The following is a 26788-nucleotide window of genomic DNA, read 5'->3' as shown; positions in this document are numbered from 1 at the left end:
TGAACAATGAGGTCCCTCTGATGCAACGAAAAGCTCACTGGGGAGCACTGCTTGTGTCTGAAGGTTTGAGTACAAAAATATGAGGAAAAGCGTACGAGAAGCTAAGGCCTTTACAGGAAGTATAAGCGCAGACAAATTGTAGTAGTGTGTGACATGACCACCTGCACTTCAACGAGCTGTATTTTGCTTTGCCGCTGCTGCCATCTGGTGGATACGTTTGGTAATTATTTCACAGTCGCATTCCACGTCAAAGTCCTGGTTTTGAAGAATGTCTCCTATGGAAAGTAGTTATATTTAAAGGTTTGTTCTCATACATATTTTTATACAATCGGTTTGAAAGTATATTTAAAAAAAAAATTATGGGGAAAAAAATGGTGTTTTGTGCAAAGAAGAAAGCACCAGGGATCTGTTTTGTTTTTGACAGATGGCGTTTATTCTCATCGGGCATCATCTGACATTAGAATAGCTACAGAGACCATTTTCACGATTGCTTTTACAATTACAAAAGAGGGAGAGGGAAGGTCCGGGATTATGATGAACATGGACCGAACCAAACTGCTAACAACAAAAACAATCTAACCGTGAATGAACAAAATCAAGTCAGGTAGCGTTCATATCGGTGGTCCCAAAAGAAAACATTCAGTCACGTACGCATCGTCATCATGAAAACATTCACGAAATCTGAAGGCCTCTTCTCTACAAAAAAGGTCTGTCACACAAAATTACTTAAACGGTGCGTTGCTATGCTAACGTGCGCGGACCTCAAAACACGCCGCGAGAAGCCCTCTGGAAAAAAGTGAGCAAGGCGACGACACAAGGGTGAACATTCGGTTATTGAGTGAGCATAGACCATGTCAATAAATACGCACGATGTGAGTGCAAGTGTTGACCACATCAAGTTAGTGTCTCCATCACTACTTTAGTGTAATGAGCATGGACCATGCTGTGTACTTATAGTGAGCGCAAACCCGTCAAAACACAAGAGGAGAGCACGGACCACGTCAACATGTAGTGAGAGTGGATAATGTAACATACATGTAAGTAACTATAGTCGATGTCAACACAAATGTAGTAAAGCATGGACCATGTTTGTGTAGTGAGCGCCATCTATGTCAACATACAAGTACTGAGATGGACCGTGCTAACATAGACAAGGTTAGCATGGACCTTGTCAACATGTTACGTGAACACAGAGCATGCCGGAAACAAACTGGGAGAGACGGACAATGCCAAAATACGCAAAAGTGAGAACGGATCATATATGTTGTGGGCATGGACTATGTCAACATACATGTACTTAGATGGACCAAGCTAACATAGACAAGGTTAGCATGGACCTTGTCAACATGTTACATGAACACAGACCATGCAAGAAACAATCTGGGAGCACGGACCATGCCAAAATACGCAAAAGTGAGCATGGATCGTGTCAAATATGTGTTGTGAGAGGTTGCTATACCTACACAAAATGCGACCGGACCATACCAACATATAGTGAGCCTGGGCCATGTCAAAATTGATTGTACGTGAAGTGTGCATGGACCATGTCACATACACGCGTGAACGCGACCATATCAGTAGACATGTAATGAACACGGACCATGAAATTATCCAGAGCATGGACCGTGTCAACACGAAACGAGAGTGGATGATGTCAAATACACGTGTCAACATACAGGAAATGTGAGCGTGGACATAAAGTACCGAGCAGGTCAATGTGTATAGGAGTGTGGACCTTATCAATGTATGTGGCCCATATTGAGTAGTTAATGGGCTACATCCTGAAAAAAAAAAAATCCCCACTTTTAAGACTGACGTGCTAAGACTAAAGACCAAATGCAATATGAGGCCACAAAATCAAGTCTGGTGCACATCACATTAATAAGACACATCCCAGCATCATTTGTCACATTTGAAACCTTGACGAATGTACTCACCAGGAGGTGAAACTTAAAAGAGGATTTAAGGGGACTTTTTGACAAGCGTTGACTTGAGGACGTCCATCAACAGGAAGCGCAGCGCTGGGTTGTTTAGACCGGCTAGCAACCCGACACCTTTCATCCAAGACTTCAGAGCACAAGCGGCGGCCATGTTGGGCCACTAGGGTGCTAAAAGCAATAGCTGATAATAGCTAATGTTTGGAAAACACTTAATGCAACCTTGATGAGTAGTTATCACTTAGCGGCCATACAGTGTGCGTGTGTTAGCGCTTAGTACTGGCATAGAGATAAGCATATGGGGAATCAAAGTGCACGTCATAACAGTGTCCATCACAAGGTGCTGCGAAAGCATTCAGTTACTCGCCACCTCGTCCGCCGCATTGTCAACCGCATCCAAAGCGCCGTCTAGTCCGCCGCTGCGTGCGCGCCAGATCTTCACTGTCCGGTCACTGTGAGACAAAAACGACAACAAAACTTTGACATGGAGGTTTCGTTTGAAATATCAAAGGCAAATACCTTCTCCAAGTGATAACATTTGCAATAGGGCTAAGGAAGAAAAAAAAAAGTCCACCATGTCGGATAAGTTGACCTCGATTTTATAACTCCAAGCTCCGCCGGAACCATGTTTGGGCCGTCCATGTTTTATAAAGACAATACAGCACATTGAGCTTCCACGAAACACAGGAAAGGAAGTTTTGAACTTCCCAAAAAGCACTTAGGCTGTCATTTTTCCAAAATATCACCTACCACTTGGTTTTAGGTGTTCATCACTTAACCAGTAGAGGGCACTAAACGTCCCGACCTCATGTAGCTATTGCTAACATCCAGCTCTAACCTTGCTTACTAATGAAATAATGTTGTTGAATTTGAAACATCGTCTGTAAGTAACTTTTATGACACTATTACATGTGTAATGTAGAAATTATGATGTATGTGTGAACTAATAGGCAGTTTGTGTTTGTTTACTAAGTGGACTGGCGATCGCTATCGCGCTAATGCTAATCACGATTGCTAACCGTTTAGTATAGGCTATTTTTGTTGGTGTTTAATGTATAGAAGATAATAAATAATGACATCTTATATCCACCAATTCAATTTATGTCCAACCTTAGTGGATTAACAATAAATAAATAATACTCGATGGAATAGTCAATAGGATAATCAATTTTAAAAAGATTGGATAGTAACACCACTAATTTGCAATAATGTGTGTATACATTAAGTACAGGGACCATATCAGATTAATTGAGGTCTCTGCTCCTCTTAATGATCCTGCTTTTAAATTAATCTGTTCATTTTGTCAGTTGGATTAAGCCCCCCAAAAAAAACAAAAAAAACTAATCCTTCACCTGACAAACCAATAAGTGAATAAAAGGGCCTTATCGATTAATCAGTTGACATTTGCTCTAAAACATTATTACCTAATACAAAGATAAGAAAAAAATATTCATTGTGTAAGTGTTTAGGGACCAAAAAAAAATAAAAGAAAAAAAGAGTTATTTCATTAATTATATATATTTTTTCATTAATCGGTCATCAGAACTTAATTCTGCTCAATATCGGAATCGGCATCAAAAAATCCATATCGGTCGGGCCCTAATGAATATGAGAACTCACTCAGAGGCGGTGAACACATGGTTGGCATTTGTGGAAATGCCGTTGATGGGGCTGTCGTGACCCTTGAGCTCGCCCAGGCTGGCCAGAGTGTCCGTGTGCCACAGTTTGAGCACCCCTCCTCGACAGCCACTTAAGAGGGCCGGAGAGCCGGGGACCACCCCCAGGGCGCACACCCAGTCGCGGTGGGCGTTCGGGACTTGCTGATGGGAGGAGGGATAAATCAATTGAGTACAAAAGGATCCAATATTAGTGAAAGATCAAGTGGACTTCACAAAGCAGAAAAACGTCGCAAAGCTTCACGGAACATACTGTAAACATGGACACACACCACATTGTGGATCAATCACGACAGTCATTTAATCACATGCCGTTACGCAAGCAGCACCTGCAGCAAGTCCTTGCGGTCCAGGTCCCACTTCTTGATGCCGTTGTCGCGGGAGCCGCTGAAGAAGAAGTCACCCTGGATTACCAGAGACTCGATCCCGTCGTAGTGGGGGGGCTCAAAGTTGTGCGTCGGGCCGATTGTTCCCAGCGAGCCTTCAGTCACGTCAAAGAGCTACAAACACACACACACACACACACACACACACACACACACACAGTTCATATAACTAACACACCAACCAAACCTACATAGAAGCTCCATAGTGAGAGGGAAACTAAACCATTTTATTTGTGTGTATCTTCACAACGTTGTGGAGTGACCACATGCAAGTCTACTGGAATGCCGCACCTTGACATAGTGGTCTTTGGAGCCGGTGATCACCAGGTCCTGGTTGTTCCCCGAATGGTCCACAGTCAAACACATAACAGGACCCTGATGACCGGTGAGTTTCCCAGTAGATGCAAATCTATTAAAATAATTGATCATGGTCAATAGATTGTGCATTTTCACACAGTATACAGATCCAAAGAACGAATCGAGACTCTCACCTCCGTAGATCCCACACCCTGACCGAATTCCCGGCCGCGGCGTACAGGACCGTCCCGTTGGGGTTCAGTGCAATCTGGTTGATCAGGTTCTCACCTGCCGGGATGGTGACCGTCCGGCTGGTGTTGGCTGCGCAGACGTCGCCGACATTAACCTGACCGGAGGAGCTGCAGACACAAAAGAACAAACACCACTGTGGAGTGACCATGACAGTTTTCTGGAACACTTTACAGAGGAAAAAAAAGTTCCACATAACACAAGTCGGAGATTCACTGGGTGGAAATACATCCCCAGAATATAACACTACCACTCCATAATGTTGTGTGCCTCCAAGTTTAGTATATTGGAATGCTAATTGTTGAAAAAAGTGTTTCCAGCAGAAAATTTAGGTTCTGAGTGGACAGAACAAATAAATCGTATAGTAGCCGCGAGTAGCGCACTAATTAGCATTAGCGAGTCAGACTGGAGTAGATCATTACAATTCCTTGCACATCTATAGATTGAAGCAAAAATCATTGTCACAACATCATCATTGTCTAACGCACTTGAAGATACTAATGTCGCTCCACAATGTTGTGTGGTCCCATGTTTAGCCTACTTGAACAGTAATTGCATAATAAACCACAACATAAGATCCAACTGGGTGGAAATGATCAATTGTGAAGCTCCCTGGAACATAAACAACATTGTGGGGCGACCTCCCCCTTACTCACTCACCAGAGTGTCCGGATGCACTTGGCCGAGTCGCGGATGTCCCACACTTTGATGTAAGAGGTGGAGACGGAGAAGACCAGGCTGGAACTGTAACGCACCGACACCACGTTGTTGGGGTGTCCGGCCAGCGACATGATTTCCTGGCCCGTCACCAGATTCCAAACCTTGCAACTGCGGTCTGAAAGAAGAGGACGACGCAGCGTCAGCGTCTAGCTATGGCAGATGTTAGAGCAAGGAATTGTGGGTATGATATAACAGGAAGTAGTGGTACTGAGTTCAGGAAGAAAAGAGGGTATGGGGTGGCAGGGTAGGGTCCTTTCATGACTTAAATATACCTTTGGAACCGGTGAAGAGCAGGTCGTCGGTGCAGTCGACGCACAGGACGGCCTTGCTGTGTCCCTCGGCCACGTGGACGCACTGCAGCAGCGACGTTGAGCGGCTCTTGGTGGACGCCACCGGGTGGATGACGCCCCTGCAGAATCACACACAAACGTGGCCATTTGCATGCTAACATCGCGGGGTGGCTACCTTCAGTGGGAGGTGTTCCACACTCACAATCAGGCACAAAGTCATGCAGCTCTGTGGAAAATTCAAATCATCAAGAGATGGACAAAAAAAGGGATGAAACACACAAAAAAGAGGGGGAAAGGAGATAAATCTCACCCTTGACCTGCATTCATGTCAGATTTTGGCAACCTCAAATAACGTGTTGTTACTTGTGTTGAGACATAGGTGGTGCCACTGAGTCGAGGTTAGCTTTGACTGCATTGTCAAAACACGTAAGTGATGCGAGTAATTACCATTTGAAAAGGAGCATAGAAGACTTATTATTATAATGATGGTGAGTAATAGTAGCAAAATGAACTATTGCCAATTACTGCTAATCACAAATAAATTGACATCAGTTAGTACGTAATCTATATTGACCTTTTGGCTGCGCCGGGTTTCTATTGCACGGCTCCCGTGTGTACGTGCGGCAATCGCTGCCCCTCGCACACGGACCATGTGACGATGTGCAGCACACGTCCCCCAACAGCAAGAGAAACTTTTTTTTTTAATGCCATAATGCAACTTTGTAAAACAATATAACGTTACACTTTAGTGCCCCCAAGACAACAATGTTGAAGAACATTCTATTTTTTTTCCCACTCAAGTTGGAGAGCAAATTAGAGCATTTCATAGTCATGAAAGTAGCATCTTTGCGAAATAAAGATAAATGCAGGTGTTAATTCTCATCGCCACCATTATTTAAGACTAGTGTTTTAAAAGTTGCGTAAATCACTTTTGAAATGAAGATAATTGCAACTGTTCATTCCCACAGCCACTATTATCTAACGTAAGAGATACATTTACAGACCCCATGTTGACTAATTAACTAATTAACTAATTAAAGTTTTTTTTCAAAGCAGTAGAGTTGCTTTTTGTCTTTATGGGTACTTAAAAAAAACTGTATCCATGTACAGTATACACATTCTGTGTTCATCAATCTTCTTATTTCATATATTGGTCGAAATATCGTTAGCGGCCAACATTGCTTCATTGGTTTTGCATGTGGGCTTCAACGTTGGATGACGTCATTTGTTCGTATATTTTTAACACTTGTACAGCCCCCAAAGCCAATTTCATGTAACAACATCATTACTAGACCCACAAAAAAAGTCAAAAAAATTCACAGCTGATCATTTTGGTATAATTTTGGTTTGGAATGGCCATATGCTGTTTTCTAAGGGTCCTTGCAAAAGGAGCTTGTCCTACCTACAGATTTTGTCCATTTGCTACCTAATTTGATGCCAATCCAAAACATTTGACTTTTTGTAATTGTGCTCTGGTGTGACAGCAAAATTTACATAAAAATGGTAAAGTGTGATGGGGGAAAAGTAGAATGAGGAGAGAATTAGGAAAAACTGGTCAACTGAGTTGATCAATTTGAGTGCCATGCTCCCTCAAAGCGAGACAGTATTAGTGGAGTTACTACAGCCTTTTGGGTGTTATTGTTGGCTCTTACTGTTTAATCTCCTTGACCTTTGCCCTGTCACTTGCCGCTTGGGCCTTGTCATACGTCTTCCTGCGAGCAAGCGGCGAAGGTGCAGGCGAAGCTCGCTTTTCAGCAGCCGACGGCGTTCTGGAGCACGGACTGATCGTTGGATTCAACAGTTTAAGGGGACAAAATGAATCATAAAACGACAACAACAAAAAAATGGGGGTGAAATGATGATGAGGCGCATGCAGGGGCAAAGAGGAACTTCGCCGACTTACACGCTGAACATTTTGGAGGAGAAGCCCGGTGAGAGCGCCACGAAGTCACTGCCGCCGTCCGGCGTCTCTGCTAGCGGCAACGAGAAGTCGGCGGTGTCGGGGGCTGCCTCGCTGTTGGCATACAGGAGCTCCATCTGAGTGGTGGTCCGCCGGCGAGCCTGAAAAACACAGGAAGTGAACCCACGTATAATTTTTTTTTTGTCACAGTATGGCCTCAGCGAGTCCAATCAGATTAAGCTAATGTCACTTTTATGGAATGGACTCCGAGCGCTGTATTTGGGAATTTGCAAGTAAAAAAAAAAAGAAAAAAAAAAAAGAGTATAATTATGTTAAAATCTTTATTTGAAAATAAGAAAAAAAAAACTATGCAAGGTAGGTTGGCCAAAATAAAATTATAACATACAGTATACATAAAAAATATGCTACCTTATTCCTGGACTTTGTCTCACCACAAAACTTCATGAGATCTGGCACGGTGCTGAAAGGACAATGCAAACAGTTTCATTCATGTACTATCATCTTGTTAATAGTCGTAGAAAGGAAGCAATGCCGCACTCAACTTACTTTCCCTCTGCAGACGGGCTGGCGGCCGACTCGTCACTGCTGCTGTCGTCCCCGTTTTCTGTGGAAAAATTAACTTTTGTCAAGAGACACTTAAAAGAAAAAAGAAAAAAGAAGTCAACATAGACACTTGCAGTGGAACCTCCAAAGTGAAACCCACACTCTTCCTGGTTGGAAGTCTTTTTGAGATTTCACTGCTGCCATGATAAAACATTTATTCACTAGTTTACACGTAGTCTCGCATGGTTAGGCAAATGTCAAGACCACTCAACGGCTGTATAATTGCAAAGTATTAAGAAAAAATAGCCATTCAATTTTGGGTCAAATATGTCTTCTTCTTTTATCCTGGTTAGATTTGAGCTTTTACCTTTTTATACTATTTTGCAATTTTCTGGTACAAATGACTTTTTTTCACCAAGTAAAAAAAAAACCCAACAACCCTGAACTATCTAAATGAATAAATAAATAAATTAATGCAACTTTTTCTCTCAAGAGAATTACTGGTAAATATTCTTAAAGACTTGATCGAATTAGTGATGAATTGTTGAATTTAGAGCATAATCTCTTAATTATTAGTATTTTTTCCCCCCAATATTTTTGTTGTTTCCAGCTAGGTTAAGGAAAAAACTAAATTAACTCCTTCTTGATCATTTTAATGTGACTTTTCCCTCTGCAGGAATTTAAGTCTACCCCCACCCAAAAAAGTATTTTTTTTCCCTGTTTTCCACAATAACAGTTAATTGAAACCACAATCGCTTTTCTTGCAAAAAGTGCACTTTGTACTAAACAAAAAATAAAGACTAGATAGATTTCAAAAGTATACACTATACAGTAATATGTGTATTATTTATGTTAGCATCTATGACATTATTTTGTGATTTGTGCATGTAATTGGTGTAGAATTTAGTGTATTGCTCAATTGGATCACAATACTTTCTTATCCCACATCACATTTGTTGGGACTTTGCAGGTTCCGCTGTAGTTTGTAGGTAAGAGAATGGATTTTTATGGAATGTGAAAGGAGGGAGGCGGATGATGGCAGGTGAAGTCACCACAGCGCCATGCCGCTTCAACGGGAACGTCTTCTTCACGGAGCTCAGCCAGAGGAAGAGAAAGAGAGGGGGGTTAAAGGAATCGTTAGTTTGGGGCTCCTGGGGTTGACCTTCAGAGATGGTCGCGTGATCCATGAATGCTTCCTGTGTGTGTGTGAGTGTGTGTGCGCTAGGGGGTTAGCAGGGTGCTAAAGCATGGAGGCTGCAGCGGGTGATGAGCTGGGGGGGGGGGGGGGGGATAACGAGAGGAGCGAGAAAACTGGCTGCACCTCATGCAACCTGTTCAAGTTAGTTCCATACAGAGCATGCGCTCACAAAGCAGACTCTGATGATGTGGTTGCACTTACCAGCTGGCACGTTACCTAGCTCTGCAAGAACACCACAACACAAAAGGAAACCGTGTGGAAACAGAAAATACCAAAAAATGGACAAATCACAAAAAACACAGTTGGAAAGGAAGGAAGGAAAAGTGAAGGGAGTAAAGACACTTAAAAAGCATCCCACTGAACACATGCTGGCCATCTGTACTAAAGTTTTTCTGGTATCGAGAGATCTGCTCCTAGGTTCCAAATTTGGGGCCAGTAGAATTACTGTATTATATAAACCTCGTTTTAGAGCCTTCTATTGCTTTGCTGTGCTACATGAACAAAAGATATCGATTTATTAAAGGTCACTTTCTCAATACTTTTGTTTAAAAAAGGCTATATTGAAACCAGCTTGCGTTCAGCAGCAGGCGATGGGAAATTGAACAAGTCATGCAACAGACCAGTAAAACCTAATTCTACATGACAAGGTAACGTTCCAAGTCAAAATGTCAGCATGTACCTTGAAGGGCGTTGCCGAGCAGCGCGTCCAGCTCTGGGTTGAACTCAGCCTTCTCTTTGAGCATGTGGAAGAGCAGCTGGTTCTGAGTGGCGCTGGTGATCTCCGTCTGCTTCAGGCGGCCCTCCATCACTTTCACCTGGGACTCCTTCTGGGCCGCCTGCAGACCCTGATGCACAACCACACACACAGAGTTTGGGAACATAAACAGAGCTAGTCTGCTAAGTGGCTAACAAACTAATTGGTAGTCATGTCCTGTTGAGCTAGGTGGCTAACAAACCAATGGGCCAAAAGGAAAACAAATGAAACTTAGTAGCTAGCTAGTAGCCATTCCTCATTCTTTATGAAGAACAGGAAAGAGCTTGGAGAATAACTAGCTAAGTGGCAAACTAGGGTGTCTCACAATTGCCCATACAGTGCACATATACGTACGTACCTTGTTTAGAGCCATGGACATAAAGTGATCCAGCAGGAAACGAGCCTCCGCCAAAGTGCATGAGCCAATCACAGCAGAGACGTCCACGGTGTCGCCTTCCTCCTGGACGCCAGCAAAAATCTTAACGAGCAGCCAATGGCAAGATCCCGCCGCCCGTCTATCCGATTTCCTCACCTTGGTCTCCTCTATCTGCATGATGTTGGCCTGACACTCGGCGATGCTGTCGTTGATGTAGTCGATGTTGGCGGCCAGCGCGTCCACTTCCTCGTTGAGCGGGCCCACAGCCTTATCAGCTTCGGAGCCTTCCCTGGACAGTCGCTCTCGCTTCTTCACCACCTTCTCCTTGCGCTTGGTCAGCTCCTCGCGTTGCTATGGAAACGAGACACTTGACAATGTGGACAGTTTATAGAGAAAGCGTGCCGCTGAAAATGCACTGGCTAATTGTCCCCTGACACTGATGTGTTTTGTTTGACAAACAAAAAAAAAAATATTGAGACATCAGCTCCAATTTTGGGGCCAATAAAAAATGTATAATTTTATTATCATAGAATTATAAAGATTTGTCTTAATGAAAAATAAAGAATTAACAGATATGTTGTGATGAATGAATCAAACCCCAAGGCTGCCATTTTAGTTAAATTGCAAATGAAATAAACACTTTAAAAAAAAAAAAAAAAGAAATAAGAATTACTTTTGTTTGTAGTAGGTTAAACAATTTCCATGTAAATAATGACAACTCTTAAAAAATGTGTTTTTGAAGAAAAAAAAAAAATATATATATATATAATATTTATTCTAAAAAATATGACTATACATATTCTAAAAAAATAAAACACTTCACCATAAAAATACGACTTCCATAATTTAACAAATGTTTCCAGAAAAAAATACATTATTCTTAAAAAAAAAAAGACTAATCTGCATGTTTTTATAATTTTCAGAAAAAAATACAACTTTATTCTCGAAAAATATGACTATGCAAAAATAAATAAATAAATGAATAATCTGGGGATTAGCCTTAAAAAAATACTTTTGATTATGTATTTATTTTAAGTAAGAGTATTAAAAAAAAATCTTAGAAATTTTTTAAAGAAAAATCTTTGGGGAAAAAATGACTATTCTGAAAAAACACAACAAAAAAGAAAAGAATGCAGCATTCTTATGCTGCTACATCTTCTTGATTCCCTAGTGCTTGGTCAACTCCCCACGTTGCTCCAAAAGAAGATGCTTCATTATGCAGACATTTTCATTTTATAGGATTGCTTCCAACATCCTTTGATAGCTCCTAGTGTCTTTACCACCTACAAGGCGCTTGCGTTAGCTTCAACATTTGTTCGCTGGTAGCTGGCTCACAGTCAGTTTCTTTTTATTTTCCAAACCTACCTTGAGGAGGCGGTTCATGTCATTCTCCATGTTGGAGATGGTCATCCTTTGCATGATAACGTCCGAGATGCGCCGCTCTAACGACTGCCACTTGTTGCGGGCCATCCGGGTGGAGTAAAGACCACCGACGCGCCTGGGGGAGGACCTGCACACAAGAGGAATGGATATAAGTGGGTTTATGAGGCTCCATAGGACAACAAAAGGCATTGAAAGCAGGATTTATGATGAATCATGAAAATATGCTGTTGTGCTTGTGTGTGTCTGGTTGTGAGTTGTGGCAGATAGCAGCTCCGGCGTTAGTGCGTTCATTGTGTTTTACGGTTTTGCCTGTGTTCAATAAGCAGATGAAAAGTATACCACGACTGTGGCTCTCCTTTCCCACATACGAGAGTATTACAGTAAGTATAAATGGAATCGTACCTGGTGCCGTTGAGAGCACCTTGTCCAGAGTAAACACGGCCAGAAGGGGGACGGTGAGATGAGTCCTGGTTAGGATCTGGCAGGTTGATCTTCCGAATGACCTTCCCCGAGGCGGGCCTGGCCTGCCTCCTCAAAGCCGTCACCTAATCACACAACACACAGGACGCTTGAATGCAGCATGACAAAAAAAAAAAGAAAAAAAAGCGCCACCTAGAGGCAAAAACCCACCTCTTCGGTCTTCCTCCTGAGGATGAGCTCCTGCTGCCTCTTCTGAGCCTCCAGTAGCTTCAATTGGTGCTGAGGAAGGGGAGAAAAAGTGACGATTGTCCATCAACGGTTCATCTGGAGATGACGACGACCACAAGGCGTTCACTGACCTCTTGTTTGCGCTGGTCCTTCTTCAGAGAAGCGATCTCCCGGTTTCGGCGGGACTCGTTCATGCGGTTCTTCTCCTGCTGCTCCTTCATCTGCTTCATGAGGCGAACCTGAAAACAACAAATAACAACTTGAAAGTCAGATCCAAAGACTTTTTCGAAAAGGCTACCGTATAGTATACCTTAGTCTTCTTCATTTCGGCCACGTCCATCTGGAGCTTGCGTAGCTGCTTCTCGTACTGCGACTGGTTTTTGAGCAGGCGGGCGTGCTCCTTCTGGGCCGACTGCAGCTTGTGCAGCTCTTTGTTCATCACGTTTAGCTTCCTCTCATACTCGGTCTTGATTTTGCGGGCCTTGTCGTCCGAGCCGCTCTCCACAGAATCTTAAGAAGATGCACATGGTCAGAGGTAGGAGGCAACGAAGTACCAATTCTTTGTGACTGTACTTGAATAATTTTTCCAGGTTTCAGAACTTTACACAATCGTACATAACTGACAGTATTTTTTTTCTTATGTACTGAAATAGAGGTTTTGAATCAGTACAAAGACCAGTCTTTTCTTACTCTTAATTCGGAGGGCGGTTACTTTTTCCACATGTGAATCCATCCATCATCAAGGATGGATCCAAACACGGGATCTTTTAAACGGGCGCTTACTCATGTTCTGGAGGACGCGGTCTCGCTCCAGCTGCGTGTCCCTGATCTTGCACTGCAGCATCATCAGCTTCTGCTCATACTGCTGCTTGAGCGTGTGCAGGCGGCGCTGGCTGTTCTCCAGCTCGTCGATCAGCTTTTGCTTGATGGCGATCTCGCACGTGATGTTGGCTAGGTCCACCTGGAAGTTCTCTGTGGAACGCCCATAGAAATTGAAGCATGTTGTCGAGATTCAACGGCATGACAATGCCCGTCCATCCAGCCTTCTTCTAAGTGGTGTTATGGGACATGTACTTGATGCTACTTGTTGGGACTGCTTTCACCTTTCTCGTCCGAGTCAGAGTCGGAATCGTCTGAGCTGTCCTCCACCTCCATGTCCTCGTCGTCCTCTTCGTCCTCCTCCTCCTCTCCTTCATCGTGCTCACTGCCATCCTGCGCATCCTACCGGGTGAAGTTTAAAAGATACATTGCAGATAGTACAAATATTTTGAGTTATTTTTGTAACATGGAAACAAAGGTAACAAGATACTGAAGGCAATAAAGAAAATTACTATGAACAGAAAGTTGTTTTTTGAAATGTGTTTTGAAATAATCAAATACATACTTCATCGCACTACGCGAAATTCAAACACACTAGTACTATTTTTAGATATTTTATATTTTAATATTATTTTTAAATATGAGGAAGTTGATCTAATTTGTATTATTGTGTACATTTTTTAGATTTCACATACTTTTATCACAGTCATTCAGATTGGTTCTATTTATTATTTTCGAGACAGTTTGTGTATGTGGAGCAACTCACTATGTCGGCATCATCGCTGGCTCGCTCGGCGTTGTTCTCCTTGTCGCTGCTCTTCTCCTGCTCATTGTCTGGAATATTGCCTACACTGAAAGACAAAAGAACACATTTGTTTCACTTTTACCAGATACCTTCCTTATTATTATTAACTCAAAACACATATTAACTCATTCACTGCCATTGACAGCTATAGACATCATAAATTAATTTTAACTATTTCTATTAGTTTAACATTTTTTCCACTTTTGTTAACAAGAGTATGAAACCTATAATGTTTTTTTTTATTTTACTTTTGTTACGAAAGTATGAAAACCTATAATTTTTTTGTACATTTAGAACATATATAAAATTTGTGATTAATTGTGAGTGAACTAGTGAAGTCATGCGATTAATTACGATTAAAAATTTTAATCACCTGACACCCCTAATTTTTTATAAAATAAAAAACAATTGTAATTATTTTTTTCCAATTTTTAATAATCTTTTTTTAAAGAAAATATTCACTAGTTAACTCACGATTGACCACAAATTTTATATCCGTTCTAATACAATAAAAAAAATCTAGGTTTTCAAACTCTTGTTAATAAAAGTGGGAAAAATGTTAAACTAATAGAAATAGCTAAAATGAATTTTGACGTCTATAGCCGTCAATGGCAGTGAATGAGTTAAATATTTGTTAAGAGAGGAAAATTGCCTTCTTTTAGCACATAACAAGCTTTAGTTTCCATTGCATTTCAGCAATGTTTCAGTTGTTAACACCGGCCACACAAAATAAGGTATATATACTGATTGGCCACAACATGAGGTACACCCGCTTTTGACTTTCCAATGATAACGCTCACTGTTGACGTGTTATTGAAGTTATCACTGTAAAGGCAGCTTGTTGATGAAAAAGTCATATCAACAAACCATTTAAAAAAAAAAAATACTAGTAGGGCTGGGACAAAATATCGTGATACTTGTTCACACGATCCGCAGTATTGATCCATTAAGTGGTATCGCAATACTTAATTTATACAATTGCCGTGCAGCACGGCTGCATTACAAGTAGCCAGCCATATGTTAATCTGCTAATCCCAGAGGAGGAGCAGCATTGCGCCACCGCAATTTAGAGGCAACTAAAAAAAAGAGATGAACAAGAGTGTAGCCTACTAGCTATTAGCTGATATGTTCAAAGTGGACCGGGAACATGGCCGGGTGACCAGGGGTCGAAATCTCCCATAGGAACACAACCAAAGACAAACGGCGCTTTCCCTCTTCACTATCACTATTGGTTAGTTTGTTTATATATAGAAATATATAATATATAAAATAATAGAAAAACATGACACGTAATAGAAATAAATAATAAGCATAAAAAAAATAAAATACTAGACAAAAATAAGGCCTTACGACAAAAATATTCAAATACTATGAAGAAAAATGTAGGAGAGAAATGTAAACCATCAGACAAAAATAAAACTGTATTAAAAATCTAATGATATGTTTAAAAGAAATACAACAAAATTTAGATCAAATAAAAACATACACAAACATTACAAAAAAGAGAAACATTTGCTGATATACTCTTGCGGTGTATGATGTCACCAGAGCTTGTTGGGGAAAAAGACCAATGTTTAAATAATTATTGTGAGAAAAAAGGTTAGTAAAATCCACAATATGATAATGAAACATAACATTAAAACTAAAGTTAGAGATTTGCCAGTGGTCAAATATATTAGGTACACTTGCATAATGTAACGAGAGCAAAGCAACAATGCTCAAAATATGTAAAAATAAATAAATAATAATAATAAAACACTCTACACAAAACTGTATTTGAAATTTATATATTTTAAATACTAGTGGGAAAAACTTAAAAAAAAATAATGCACACATATTTAACAGAAAATATAATTATGATATTGTGCAAAAATATTGGAAAAGGCAGTCATTTTGATACAGCTGTATTAGTTGTCAAGAAATAATGCAGGTGTACCTAATGCTTTGGACAATGAGATGCTCTCACCAGCTTGGTGGTAAAAATACAGCGTGTCAAAGCATGAAAAGAAAAGAGGGACTGTGCACTGCAAATAAATAAACGAGTTTTAAGAATTAAAGACATTTGGGATAAATACTTCATCCAAAGCTGGTTACCAAAGTTATTATTTCAAATCATTTGGAGATGTTTGACAGCTTTAGCAACACAAAATATGAACTTTATATGAATTAAAATAACTTTCTAACTGGCAAACACAAATGGCGTTGATGGGCGAACTATAAGCAAGAGTGAGGCTTGTGTTTCATGAATACGATGAGGATGAGTTCAAAAGTGAGCAGCAAAAGGGGCAGCAGGAGGGCGGAAGCCAACAAACCTGACGGCAACCTCCTCCTCCACTTCCTCCTCCCCCTTCTCTTGCTCCTCCAACAGCTGCTGCAGTCTTCAGGGGAGTGAGTGAAAGTTTAAAACGAAATGCGGAGAGAGATGAGGAAAGGAAGGAAGGAAGTGTGAGAGAAAATGCATCTTTTGCCAGAATCCAGGGTCTATAGTTCTTACAGCACAGTTACACCATCAGTGAACTCCATCCATACATTTATTAAATTCCTTATTAATATTAAATTCATTGTCTATGTGCAATTCAGATTGCTTTTGTTGTCGTTTTTCCTGGAGCTACAACTAGAGCCAGCTTCAGAATGACAACAATGGTCGGTATGCAGACGGCGTTTCCTCATCGAACCAACCAATCAAGGGGCAGCAGAGGAAGGACGAATACTGATACCTTTACCCGAAAAATTCTCTTCTTTAAAATTGCTGTGCCTTTATTTTACAATCTGTTGTATATATGGAGGCGACATAACGCAAATTTGTAACCAAGTTGTAACACGCCATTGTCAATCACTAATATACACCCCAAAGAAAGTCATAATTACAATAAATGTTTGCATGAAATGCACTTGTATAAATATGTAGCAATATAAATAAAAATGAAACAATTAATTATTAAAGTCATTTAGCATGGCCCATCGTCATGAATACCTGCTTCCAATAGGGCTCATTTGGACAAATGGTGCACATTTTTTCCCGCCCCCACTGATGAGTTTTCACAATACAGACATTTAATCTATGATCACCTTTTCTTCTTCTTTTTCTCTCGCTTCTTCAGCTTCTCCAGGTCCTTCTTGGCCATCTCGATGATGTCGGACGTCTCCTTCTCGGGGGCAGAGGAGGAAGAAGTGGAGAAGGATCCGGGCCCGCCGTAGAAGGTCTGGCGGTTGGAGGCGCGAGAGAGGTTCTTGCGCAGGCTCTCGTTGACCGCCTCGCTCTCCAGAAGCTTGGCTCTGTGGACCAGAACAACATGTAAGCAAGACGTTCTGGGAGTCAAACCTGCACAAGCAGCAAACCATAGTACCAATACAAGCCAATACAGTAAAATACAAGGGCAAAACTCCTCTGCAGTGTACCTCATTTAACTAATTCACTCCCAGCCATTTTCACTAAAGCAACCCCCTTCGCTCTCGGCTGTTTTACTAGATTTTGACTGATTTTGCAAGACCCACAGAATATTGTGTTTCATTGCTATAAAAACATGGAACCTACCAAAAATTAAGAGTAGGAAAAAAAGAATATTTCTATCTGTTTCCGTTTTGCAGCAATTAGCATTAGAATATAGCTACATTTCATTTAGAACTGTGAGTAAATGAGCTGTTTTTCAACATGACCCTGGTTGATCTTGTTTACTCTGCTGCTACCTTCTGGTCACTTGTGTAATAACTACCATTTCTTCAACCGTTCTTGGCAGTTGAGAGGCTATATCAAAGCCTTCGTATGCTCTTGCATAAAAAACGTATAAATATATCTTTGGGACACTTAAAACATTTAAAATAGGTTTTTGGGAGCAAATGAGTTAAGAATAAAATTGAAAACAAAAGAAAAATAAATCATAAGAAAAATAAAATAAAATTTGTTTCTAATATTTTATATTATTTACAATAATTCCATTAAATACGCCAATGAACTAAATAAAAAAATAAAAAAATATGTTTGAATTACCCAATTTTAGTGAACAAAGCAGCAAAATTGATGCACACGATTACATGACTTTTGATAATACCAGTCCAAAATTTGACCCATCAAAACAATTTTAACCTCAGGCTGTGCTGTTTCAGTCAAAGCTAAAGGCTAACGGATAGCATCAGGCACCTCCTCCGTTTACCTGAGGTCTTCAATTTCTTTGATGTAGTTCTGAATCATGTTGCCAATTTCCTCTGTGCCTCCTTCACCTGAAAAATAAAGAAAAACTGTGAATTTTTATTCTATTGTTTTAAACATTTTTATTAAAAATGACAGGTTTGCTCTATATCTTTGTGTTATGGTCATGGTCTGATTCACATTTGGCATGCAGGTAAGGGAACTATTCTTAGTGTGAAACTACTTTTTTTTTTTTAAGATTACATAAGAGCTCCAATCAATGGTCCATCAATTGTTTATCATCAAACGTTTACTTGCTCCTCAACTCTTTTGTGCGACTTGTAACCAGAGGGTGAGCTATACTATGTTTCTTTCCAGAAAACTGTGAACCGTTTTTATTACTATTACTATTTTTGCTGCGGTGTTAGCAGTGATTGGTGGCGCCTACCCGCCCTGGCGAGAACCTGGTTGGCCTGGTCACTGAGTAGCTGCGTGAGTCGTGCCCGCTGGGCGTCGATGGTCTCCTGCATGGCCTTCACCCGTACGCGCAGGTTGCCGTTCTCCGTCTGCAGCATGGTGTTCTCATGGAACATATCGCTGAAGCTCTCCACGCCATCCTCGCCCGCCAAGCGTTTACCCTACGCAACGGAGGTTGGCAGTCAATAGTTTTTAAAGACTTTTAAAGTGGACAGTTTATGTAAAAAAAAATTTAAAAAAATCTTTGTATACAAATAGCAAGGCCTAAAATCAAGCAATCAAATTTACATAGACACCAATTTAACAATGGGACAGCCACATCTGAGTTATTGTTTTAGTTTGTGGGTCAACTTTTACTATCCGTGGTACATCCCCCTTTAAAACAACTTTTGTTTTGTTCCCCCCACACACACACACACCGTCTTGTACTCCATGAGTTCCATCTGCAGCCTGGCGATCTCCGTCCTGAGCGCGCTGATCTGCTGGCTGGCTTTGTCCTGGTTGACCACCACTTTGTTTTTGATGTTGCGGGCGCGGTTGGCGTACTTGAGTGTATTGAGCGTCTCCATGAAGTCGCGGTCGGACGGGCTGATGCACGCGATCATCACTGTTTGGCTAAGACACACAAGGATGCCTTTTTAGTGTGCTCTTATGATGAAAAGCAAAGAACAGTATGTCTCCACTGACCTGTTTCCTCCCAAGGAGTCCTGCAGAAGTCGGGTCAGTTTGGAGTCTCGGTAAGGCACATGCGAGGACCGCTTGCTGCGGTCGCCCAAAGCGCTGATAACGTTCCCCAGAGCCAGCTTTAAAAACAAAACATTTATGAAATAATCAATAATAAATTCAACACTGTCTAGTTTGCTAGCTAATACCGGTACTATTGATGAGCCTCATGTGAAGGTAGTTGTTTTTTGTTAAACTTATCGACTGAATGCAGTCATTTATGTAGCATGGGTTCATGATTGTGTACATGTTAGATGCATGGGGTTAATGCTTTGCTGAATATTATTTTTCAGTTGGTACAGTAAATCAATCTGTCCTTGGCTAAAATGATGTGGCATCTACAGAATAGGCAATTACAAACCAGTTTTAGGCACTCGCTAATTACTCGCACTTTGAAATACTTAAAATGTGTTTAATTAGTCTAAATATGTTAAAAGGAGGTATATTTTATTATTATTATTATTATTATTATTATTATTATTATTATTATTATTATGTTTTAACTTTTTTTTTTTTGATTATTTCTCCACTTGGTAGATTTTCACCTATTGCATATCCTGTGCTATAACCGGAACATGAGTTTCACTTGAATTGAACGACTAACAAATTAAAATTTCCATAATATTCCAATTTAATAAGATACTCTTGTATATGAACAAGGCTGTTGTAGCCATGATGTCCACTAGGTGTCAGTGCAACACTATGCTCTCTCACCAGTCCACAGTTGATGGAGATGCCCTCCTTGGCTCGGTCTCCCGTGGCGCCTGTCCTCTTGAGCCTCTCGGAACCCGCCAGGTCCACAAAGTGGAATTTGGCACTCAGCGTCTCATACTCGTCCATGTCTCCGTTGCCGTTGGAGACCCGATTGTCGCCGTCGTCGCCGTCTTCCTGCTGCAAGGACCAAAAGAACGGTCTTTAAGTCAAATGTATAAACAGTAAGTGCATTTGCATTTGAAAATATTTACATTTAATAAATTTGAAAAAAATAAATAAAGCCCCTCTTTTTGCTGATTATTTTCCTTTTTTTTTGTCAATACTTCTTTTGTTTTTTTTTTTAGGTATTATGTTTAAAAAAATAAAAACTATATTTAAAAAAAAAAAAGAAGAAGAAGGAGAAAAAAAATAAAGAAAATTACGCTCCAAGGGAATAAGGCTTCTTAAGTGACTCACATTGTCGGTGGAGGCACAAACTCTGACTTGGCACAGGTGGATGGTGAATATGGCGTGCGAGCGGGAGCTTTGGACGTTCATCTGCGTGCTGGCGGTGGTACGAGACAGAGCGCCCAACTTCAGGCACTGCATCATCTGAACGACCAATGACAAATATTAGTGACGTCATTGGAAAAGCTGCAAATGCTCCTACTTGGATGTCATACCTCAGCCTCGGTGGACACAGTGCGCGTGGTCACACCCACGGTGTAGATCCCGCCATTGGCATCCTCATGGATCCTGATGTGAGACTTCTGCTTCCCATCTCGCACCGAGTCAAACAAATCCAGAACTTCTTCGTTGTAAAGCTGCGCCAAGGCACAAAACACAATGCAAAGAAATATAGTTACACACATGTCTACCATAACAAGATGCACAAAAAGGCTTCAAGGACCCATGCCTGAAACTGAACAGGAAAGCAGCCATTTTGGTTTTCAGCAGCCATTTTGGCCAATCAGAAGCAGGTAATCTAGACAGACCATCAGTGTCATGAAAACAGGAGTTCAGAACATTAAATGATGATGAAAATAATACATATGAATTGATCACCAATGTTCCTCGCTGTCGATCAATGACAACCAATTAAGTTCAATAAACACACCCCTTATTTACATAATGGCTTATTTTTCTGTGGTGTCGTAGTTTGGTTGTTTCTAACATTTTACCTCCAAGGAAATTTTGGCTTTAACCGGTTTTACTTTGTTTGACCAATTTTGTATTTTCTAAAGTAAAAAATAAAATTTGTCAATATATTTCCTTTTCGCGAATTTTTGTGTATGTGCTAGATCAGAGGTGGGCAATCTCGGTCCTCGAGGGCCGGAGTCCTGCAGGTTTTGTAGGTTTCTCACTTCCAACACAAGCTGATTCCAATCAACAGGATCGTTATCAGGCTTATGCAGAGCTTGCTGATGAGCTGATCATATATCAGCTGTGTTGGAGAAGGGCAACACGCAAAACCTGCAGGACTGCGGCCCTCGATGCCCACCTCTGTGCTAGATTCAGTGCTAAAATAAATGCTCGAAAATGCCACAAGATGGCACAAACACCTTTACTTATAGAAAGGTCACAATTTTAGTGCCATCTTGTGGCACTTAAAGGCAACAACATCAATGTTAAAAAATACATAATATTTTGTATTAAAATGCTTTCACGTTCTTTTTAAACCAAGCACAAAGAAAACCCTTATTCACCACATAAAAAAAATAAAGAGTTAATTGTCTTTTATTGGACCGTGTTACATTAGACAATATTTTCCTCATTTCATCTAAACAACCGTTAATGCCTTGGAGTAGGTAAAGGTACAAAACCATAGATTCTGCTGCCCATTTTGGTTTGTGGTTGTCCACGTTTTATCACATCTCGGGTTGCGGCTAGTCTTTTTTGGTATGCGAGCGCTGTCAAAGTGTGACGGAGCCGCACAAGTGCCTCCCAATGTGGCTCCTTGTTAACCCTTCCATCGCCACCTCCTAAAGCCCCGTGCTCCCTCCTCCGGCCCCCCTGCTGATAATGACAGCTGCCGGGCTGGTTACCTCTAGGAACTGAGCGTTGATCTTAAACTCTGGCGCTGGGCGTCCCTGATCCTGCGCGGCCTGCCGGCGGCGCTCGATGCCCCGGAAGAGGTGGTGGACGGCACGGGGGATGATGCCCAGCTCGTCGGCGGATATGTTGACATCGAAGCCTGTCCCCATGGTGTACGTCTTACCGGAACCAGTCTGCATATGCCGGGATGCAAAAACCAAGTCAACACGTTGCAAAGTTTGAGCTGGAATACAGTATCCCTTTCACACTGCCTGTAAAAATTGCATTTTTTCCACGACAAAGTACGCCCATTTACGACTAAAAGGGCTAAATGTCAGATCTTCTCTTCTGAAGTCATATTTCTGTGGGAAAGAGGCCGCTGCCTCTTTAAACTGTGCTGTGGTGCTTTCCTGCTATTCTGGGTTTCTGTGCAAAACATTTACAGCATACAATAAGTCTATAAACTATTTTGTGACTGGCCTGTCCGTAGGCAAAGACGGTGGCGTTGTATCCCTCGAAGCAGCCCTCGATCAGCTTCTCGGTGCAGGTTTGATAGATGGCGTCCTGCTGCGAGTCCATGTCGAACACGTAGTCGTACGTGAAGGATTTGTCCTTGCCCAGGATCACTTGAGGCTCGCCGGGCATCACGTACGTGCAGATGTGGCATCCTTCGATCTTCTCCCGTGCCAGCTGAGGACGGATCCTGAAAAGAAAACACAATTTCAATTCAATCACCCTCAATTTTATGACTCTGAAACACCAATTTAGTTGGATCTCTGTGTGAAAGGTATTAAGTTGACACTGGTGCCATCTCGCACCATCGGCCATCGGCAGGTTCTGTGTAAAAAAATTCATGGGAGGATAATTACCAAATCTACTGTTAAGTCTCTGATGTACCAATTTTGCTGGATCTCTGTGTGAAAACACACAGCGACCATGATAAATCGCCTTTGTAGGGTTCTGTGTTAAAGTCATGCGCCAATAAATATTATACTACCATTACAGGTCTGATGCACAGATTTGGCTGGATTTCTGCTTTGCGTCACCATGTGAAAAGGCACACAGTGGTGGCAATATCTTGCCTTTGCTGGCTTCTATGCAAAAATTACAGATGCAGATGCACTGTTAGGTCTTCAATGCACCAATTTTGCTGGATCACTGTGTGAAATGATTGAAGTCACCATTTGAAAATGCACATAAAGTAGGACAATATCTTGCCTTCACTGTGTTCTGTGTAAAGGCACAAACAAGCAAATTCATCCAGGATTTGCTTCTTGCTCTGATGTACCAATTCTGCTAGATCTTTGCGTGAAAGGCTTGAATTTGTTCTGAGAAACTACTGTCATCATTGCTGGGCTCCGTGAGAAAGTGAAAGACAATCAAATGTTGGAACTAGTGTTTCAAATTCTCTCCTTAAAGCCACTTTAATAAGGTTTCATTAAATTGTTTTTCGATCAACAGAGAGTCCTGCATGTCACTTTGTTCAATATGAAAGAGGCACCTCTCCTGACATACTGTAGAAGACCTTAACAGGGTTGAAAGGCACCTGGCAGCATTTAGCATCTAGCGTGGATAAGGGCCTCATTGTGCCTCCAAAACAATGTCAGGGGGTCCAACAATGCGGTCATTGTGCGCCCCTAAGTGTGACACTGGACCCTGGCACCGAGCGCACAGACTCTGTGGGAGCAACAAGGTAGTGGGACCCCTCCGGGCTGTTTTGGAGTTGTTTGCAGCAACAGTATATGTATGCAACATTTGTAATCCGCTACAGCGAGGACAGCACGCTCTTTGTTTCAGGAGACTGAACTGTGTAATCCGGCCAAGAATCTGAACATTGATGTGACGTCTGCTGGCTAGTTCAACACCATTTGTGTGGCATGACCCCTGGAAATGACCAATGCCCCTGAAATTTTTAAATATGGGGTCAAGTGGACTAAACTGTTGGTGGATGCTGCTATTTTTCCAAGCGAATCTCAACATACACCAGAGTTCGGTTACTTGGATCGCACCATTATTTACCCATTTGTTGAAAAAAGTATATAAATATATAAATGTATATAAAATGTTGAAAAAATATATAATATGTAATATAGTCCTCTTAATGTTTTTTTTTTTTTAATAAAATAATTGTGGGATATTTTGGCACAATCATCTTATTTTAAATAAATACAAAATAAAATAAATAAATAAATAAAATATGAAGATAACAAAAATGCATATGTGAGAGAGACAGAGAGATAACATTCAATCTTCAGTATTCTTTTTAAAATTTTCTTAATTTAAAAAAACATTGATATCATTTAATAGTCTATATTGTGGAGATGTGGTATGGTATGATGAGACAAGGAGACAAAGGCAGGTCATGTCTCTTTACTCTCTACACAAAAATTGACTGTATACATAGCAAACATAGCATTTGTTGAAAAAAGTACTCCAAGACAGTAACGCCACACCCAAAGCACGCTGGTGCAATGTGGGTGCGTGACACAGGAGGATGATGTTGCCATAGCAACCGTCAGCAGATGAATTCAAATCCTAATCCCATGGAGCGAGGATATCGCAGTGGTGTGGTCCACTGGAAGACGCCAATACAGAGGAGAGTGGGGGAAGGGCTGATTAAAAAAAAAAGAGCCAAGCTCAGAGTCAGCATCCTGCCAAGCTCCAACCTCGGGCCTAAAAGTGGACACCGCACCACAAATAGGACTAGGATGAAACTCCAGCGGGGCTCGCAAATAGGACGCAGACGCTCTCAAATAGATTCACACGTCTCAGCATCATCATCATCATATTTATATCAATCAGGTCTGCATTTCCTCTCTGAACCAATGTGCACTAGGCGATATGGCCGAAAAATTCATATTCACAGTATAAATTGAAGCCCTTAACAGTATAGTACAAACCCTAAATGGTATCTGACAACATGAGAAATCAAGAACTCTATTGATTTTAAAGGATATCCACCTTAAGAAACATACTGCTGTTTCGTCCCTCATGTTGACATCTGCATTGGACCCCCCCCCGTCCCCCTCTATGATGACCCCATCTGTTCGCACCAGCCCCTCCTTTCCCTTACCGCCCGCATGAACTTTGACCTGCAGGAAGCAGCCAAAGCTGTTATCAGTGCACCATGCGGGGACTTTGAGCCACCTTGTTTGTTTGGACGCCACTTTTTCCAAAAAGAATTGACGAGGGCTCGAGGATCAGCGGGAATTCCGTGTGTGGTTCCAACACATTATTAGCATTAGAGGAAGTGGCAAATCATAATAATATCAAAAGTCAAAGTACTCACTTAATGGAGGTAGTAATGCATCGGTCAGGTTAAAATAATTTAAATATATATATTTTTAAAAATATATCAAAATTAAGAGTGTTATTGTGATATCTTGTAAGTTTTTTTTTTTTTTTTTAAGACTGTTATTATTTTTTGTGTGACAGCTTGGACGAACAATTCATTTCAAACATGAAATATTACACTTGTTTACACGTGTATTGTAAGTAGTTTGTAATGAAGTGCATTATCCTGTTTATTCAAAAAGTGATCGTACCTTCTAACGATCCATCCTTCTAAATTAAATTGTCACATTCAAATTTTTATTTCATTTTTTAAAATTGATAACTTGGAACTTTTTTTCTTTTTTTTTTGGTGTGATAATTTGGAAGAGCTTTTTTTATTTTATTTTATTTTTTTTTAAATAAAATAATTGTGGGATATTTTGGCACAATCAACTTATTTTAAATAAATACAAAATAAAATAAATAAATAAATAAAATATGAAGATAACAAAAATGCATATGTGAGATTGACAGAGCGATAACATTCAATCTTCTGTATTCTTTTTTAAAAAAAAACATTGATATCAATTAATAGTCTATATTGTGGAGATGTGGTATGGTATGAAAGGCAGGTCATGTCTCTTTACTCTCTACACAAAAATTGACTGTATACATAGCAAATAAAATTTTGAAAACATTGGAAAAATTAAGAAAAACAGTCTACATCTCAGCTTTATGTTATCAGTGACAAAGTAAATCAGGTCAGTTTTGGAACATTCAGCTATTCCATTTTATTATTAACAATTTCATTTTATTTAAATAAATAAAAAGGTTGTTTTTTTTTAAACAGCAATACTACTGATTTTAAGGAATATTTGATCAAAGTTTAGAAAGGTATTTGAGGCCAAAGGTCGGTGGTTATCCCCTCTTGACCGTCACTGTTCTTCATGATTAATTACGTCAAATCTTTACAGATTTTTTGGAGTAGTTCTGTCAAGGCTGAATCCAATTGATTTTTGAGAAACATCTGACCCAAGATGATAAGAATTAAAGTTGAACCCTGACTTATTTTTTAAACAATATCTGTCCTTTTTTTGGGCCAACCCGAGCAGTCAGTCACACACGCAGGGGGGCGGCGCCAATAACAAATATGGCGAACTTGTGACGGGGCAACTGAGGGAATGCTTTGGTTCAGTGGTTGGGAACAAAGCGGAGGCTTCACGGGGGCTTTGGACACCGTCGAGGCTGCTGTGTTTGCACTCCTGTCCCCCTCAGACCAAGTCTTCACCCTCATCTGGATACTTGGTTTAGGTTTTTTTTTGCTTCCACTACAACTAAACGGACATGAATGTGACTATTAACAACTGGCTAACATTAACTCAGAAATTGAGTATGAATCCTGATCGATGCAAGAAGATTTTAATTGAGAAGCATAACGCTGGTGAAAGTTGATCTCATGC

General features: G+C 40.7%; 1 protein-coding gene across 7 annotated transcripts in view; it reads right to left on the bottom strand.

Moving 5' to 3' along the window:
• Positions 1–409: 409 nt before the first annotated feature.
• kif21a (kinesin family member 21A) overlaps positions 410–26788 on the bottom strand; it is a 30889-nt gene continuing 4510 nt past the window's right edge. The window contains exons 2-35 of one of the 7 annotated variants that reach the window (XM_077567870.1): positions 22536–22758; positions 22067–22249; positions 20705–20845; positions 20499–20633; positions 20043–20219; positions 19293–19408; positions 19025–19220; positions 18577–18766; positions 18154–18220; positions 17072–17278; positions 16315–16380; positions 13964–14048; positions 13482–13599; positions 13162–13350; positions 12689–12888; positions 12510–12617; positions 12361–12429; positions 12133–12275; positions 11713–11857; positions 10504–10698; positions 10330–10431; positions 9897–10062; positions 9419–9439; positions 8023–8080; positions 7885–7936; positions 7459–7616; positions 7208–7336; positions 5538–5674; positions 5206–5380; positions 4491–4655; positions 4291–4408; positions 3943–4113; positions 3558–3757; positions 410–2389 (exon numbers count right to left, since the gene is read on the bottom strand). In XM_077567870.1, coding sequence (XP_077423996.1) covers positions 2293–2389; positions 3558–3757; positions 3943–4113; positions 4291–4408; positions 4491–4655; positions 5206–5380; positions 5538–5674; positions 7208–7336; positions 7459–7616; positions 7885–7936; positions 8023–8080; positions 9419–9439; positions 9897–10062; positions 10330–10431; positions 10504–10698; positions 11713–11857; positions 12133–12275; positions 12361–12429; positions 12510–12617; positions 12689–12888; positions 13162–13350; positions 13482–13599; positions 13964–14048; positions 16315–16380; positions 17072–17278; positions 18154–18220; positions 18577–18766; positions 19025–19220; positions 19293–19408; positions 20043–20219; positions 20499–20633; positions 20705–20845; positions 22067–22249; positions 22536–22758 — 4702 coding nt within the window. In that variant the 3' untranslated portion in view covers positions 410–2292. Of the gene's footprint in view, positions 2390–3557; positions 3758–3942; positions 4114–4290; positions 4409–4490; positions 4656–5205; positions 5381–5537; positions 5782–7207; positions 7337–7458; positions 7617–7884; positions 7937–8022; positions 8081–9418; positions 9440–9896; positions 10063–10329; positions 10432–10503; positions 10699–11712; positions 11858–12132; positions 12276–12360; positions 12430–12509; positions 12618–12688; positions 12889–13161; positions 13351–13481; positions 13600–13963; positions 14049–16314; positions 16381–17071; positions 17279–18153; positions 18221–18576; positions 18767–19024; positions 19221–19292; positions 19409–20042; positions 20220–20498; positions 20634–20704; positions 20846–22066; positions 22250–22535; positions 22759–26788 lie in introns of those variants that run through there. The other 6 variants (XM_077567872.1, XM_077567875.1, XM_077567873.1 and 3 more) reach the window with 6 other exon arrangements.

Source organism: Vanacampus margaritifer, chromosome 6 (genome assembly GCF_051991255.1).
Source record: "Vanacampus margaritifer isolate UIUO_Vmar chromosome 6, RoL_Vmar_1.0, whole genome shotgun sequence".
Taxonomy (NCBI): domain Eukaryota; kingdom Metazoa; phylum Chordata; class Actinopteri; order Syngnathiformes; family Syngnathidae; genus Vanacampus; species Vanacampus margaritifer.
Note: the sequence above shows the minus strand (reverse complement) of the source record. Positions and strands in the feature narration are given on the sequence as shown.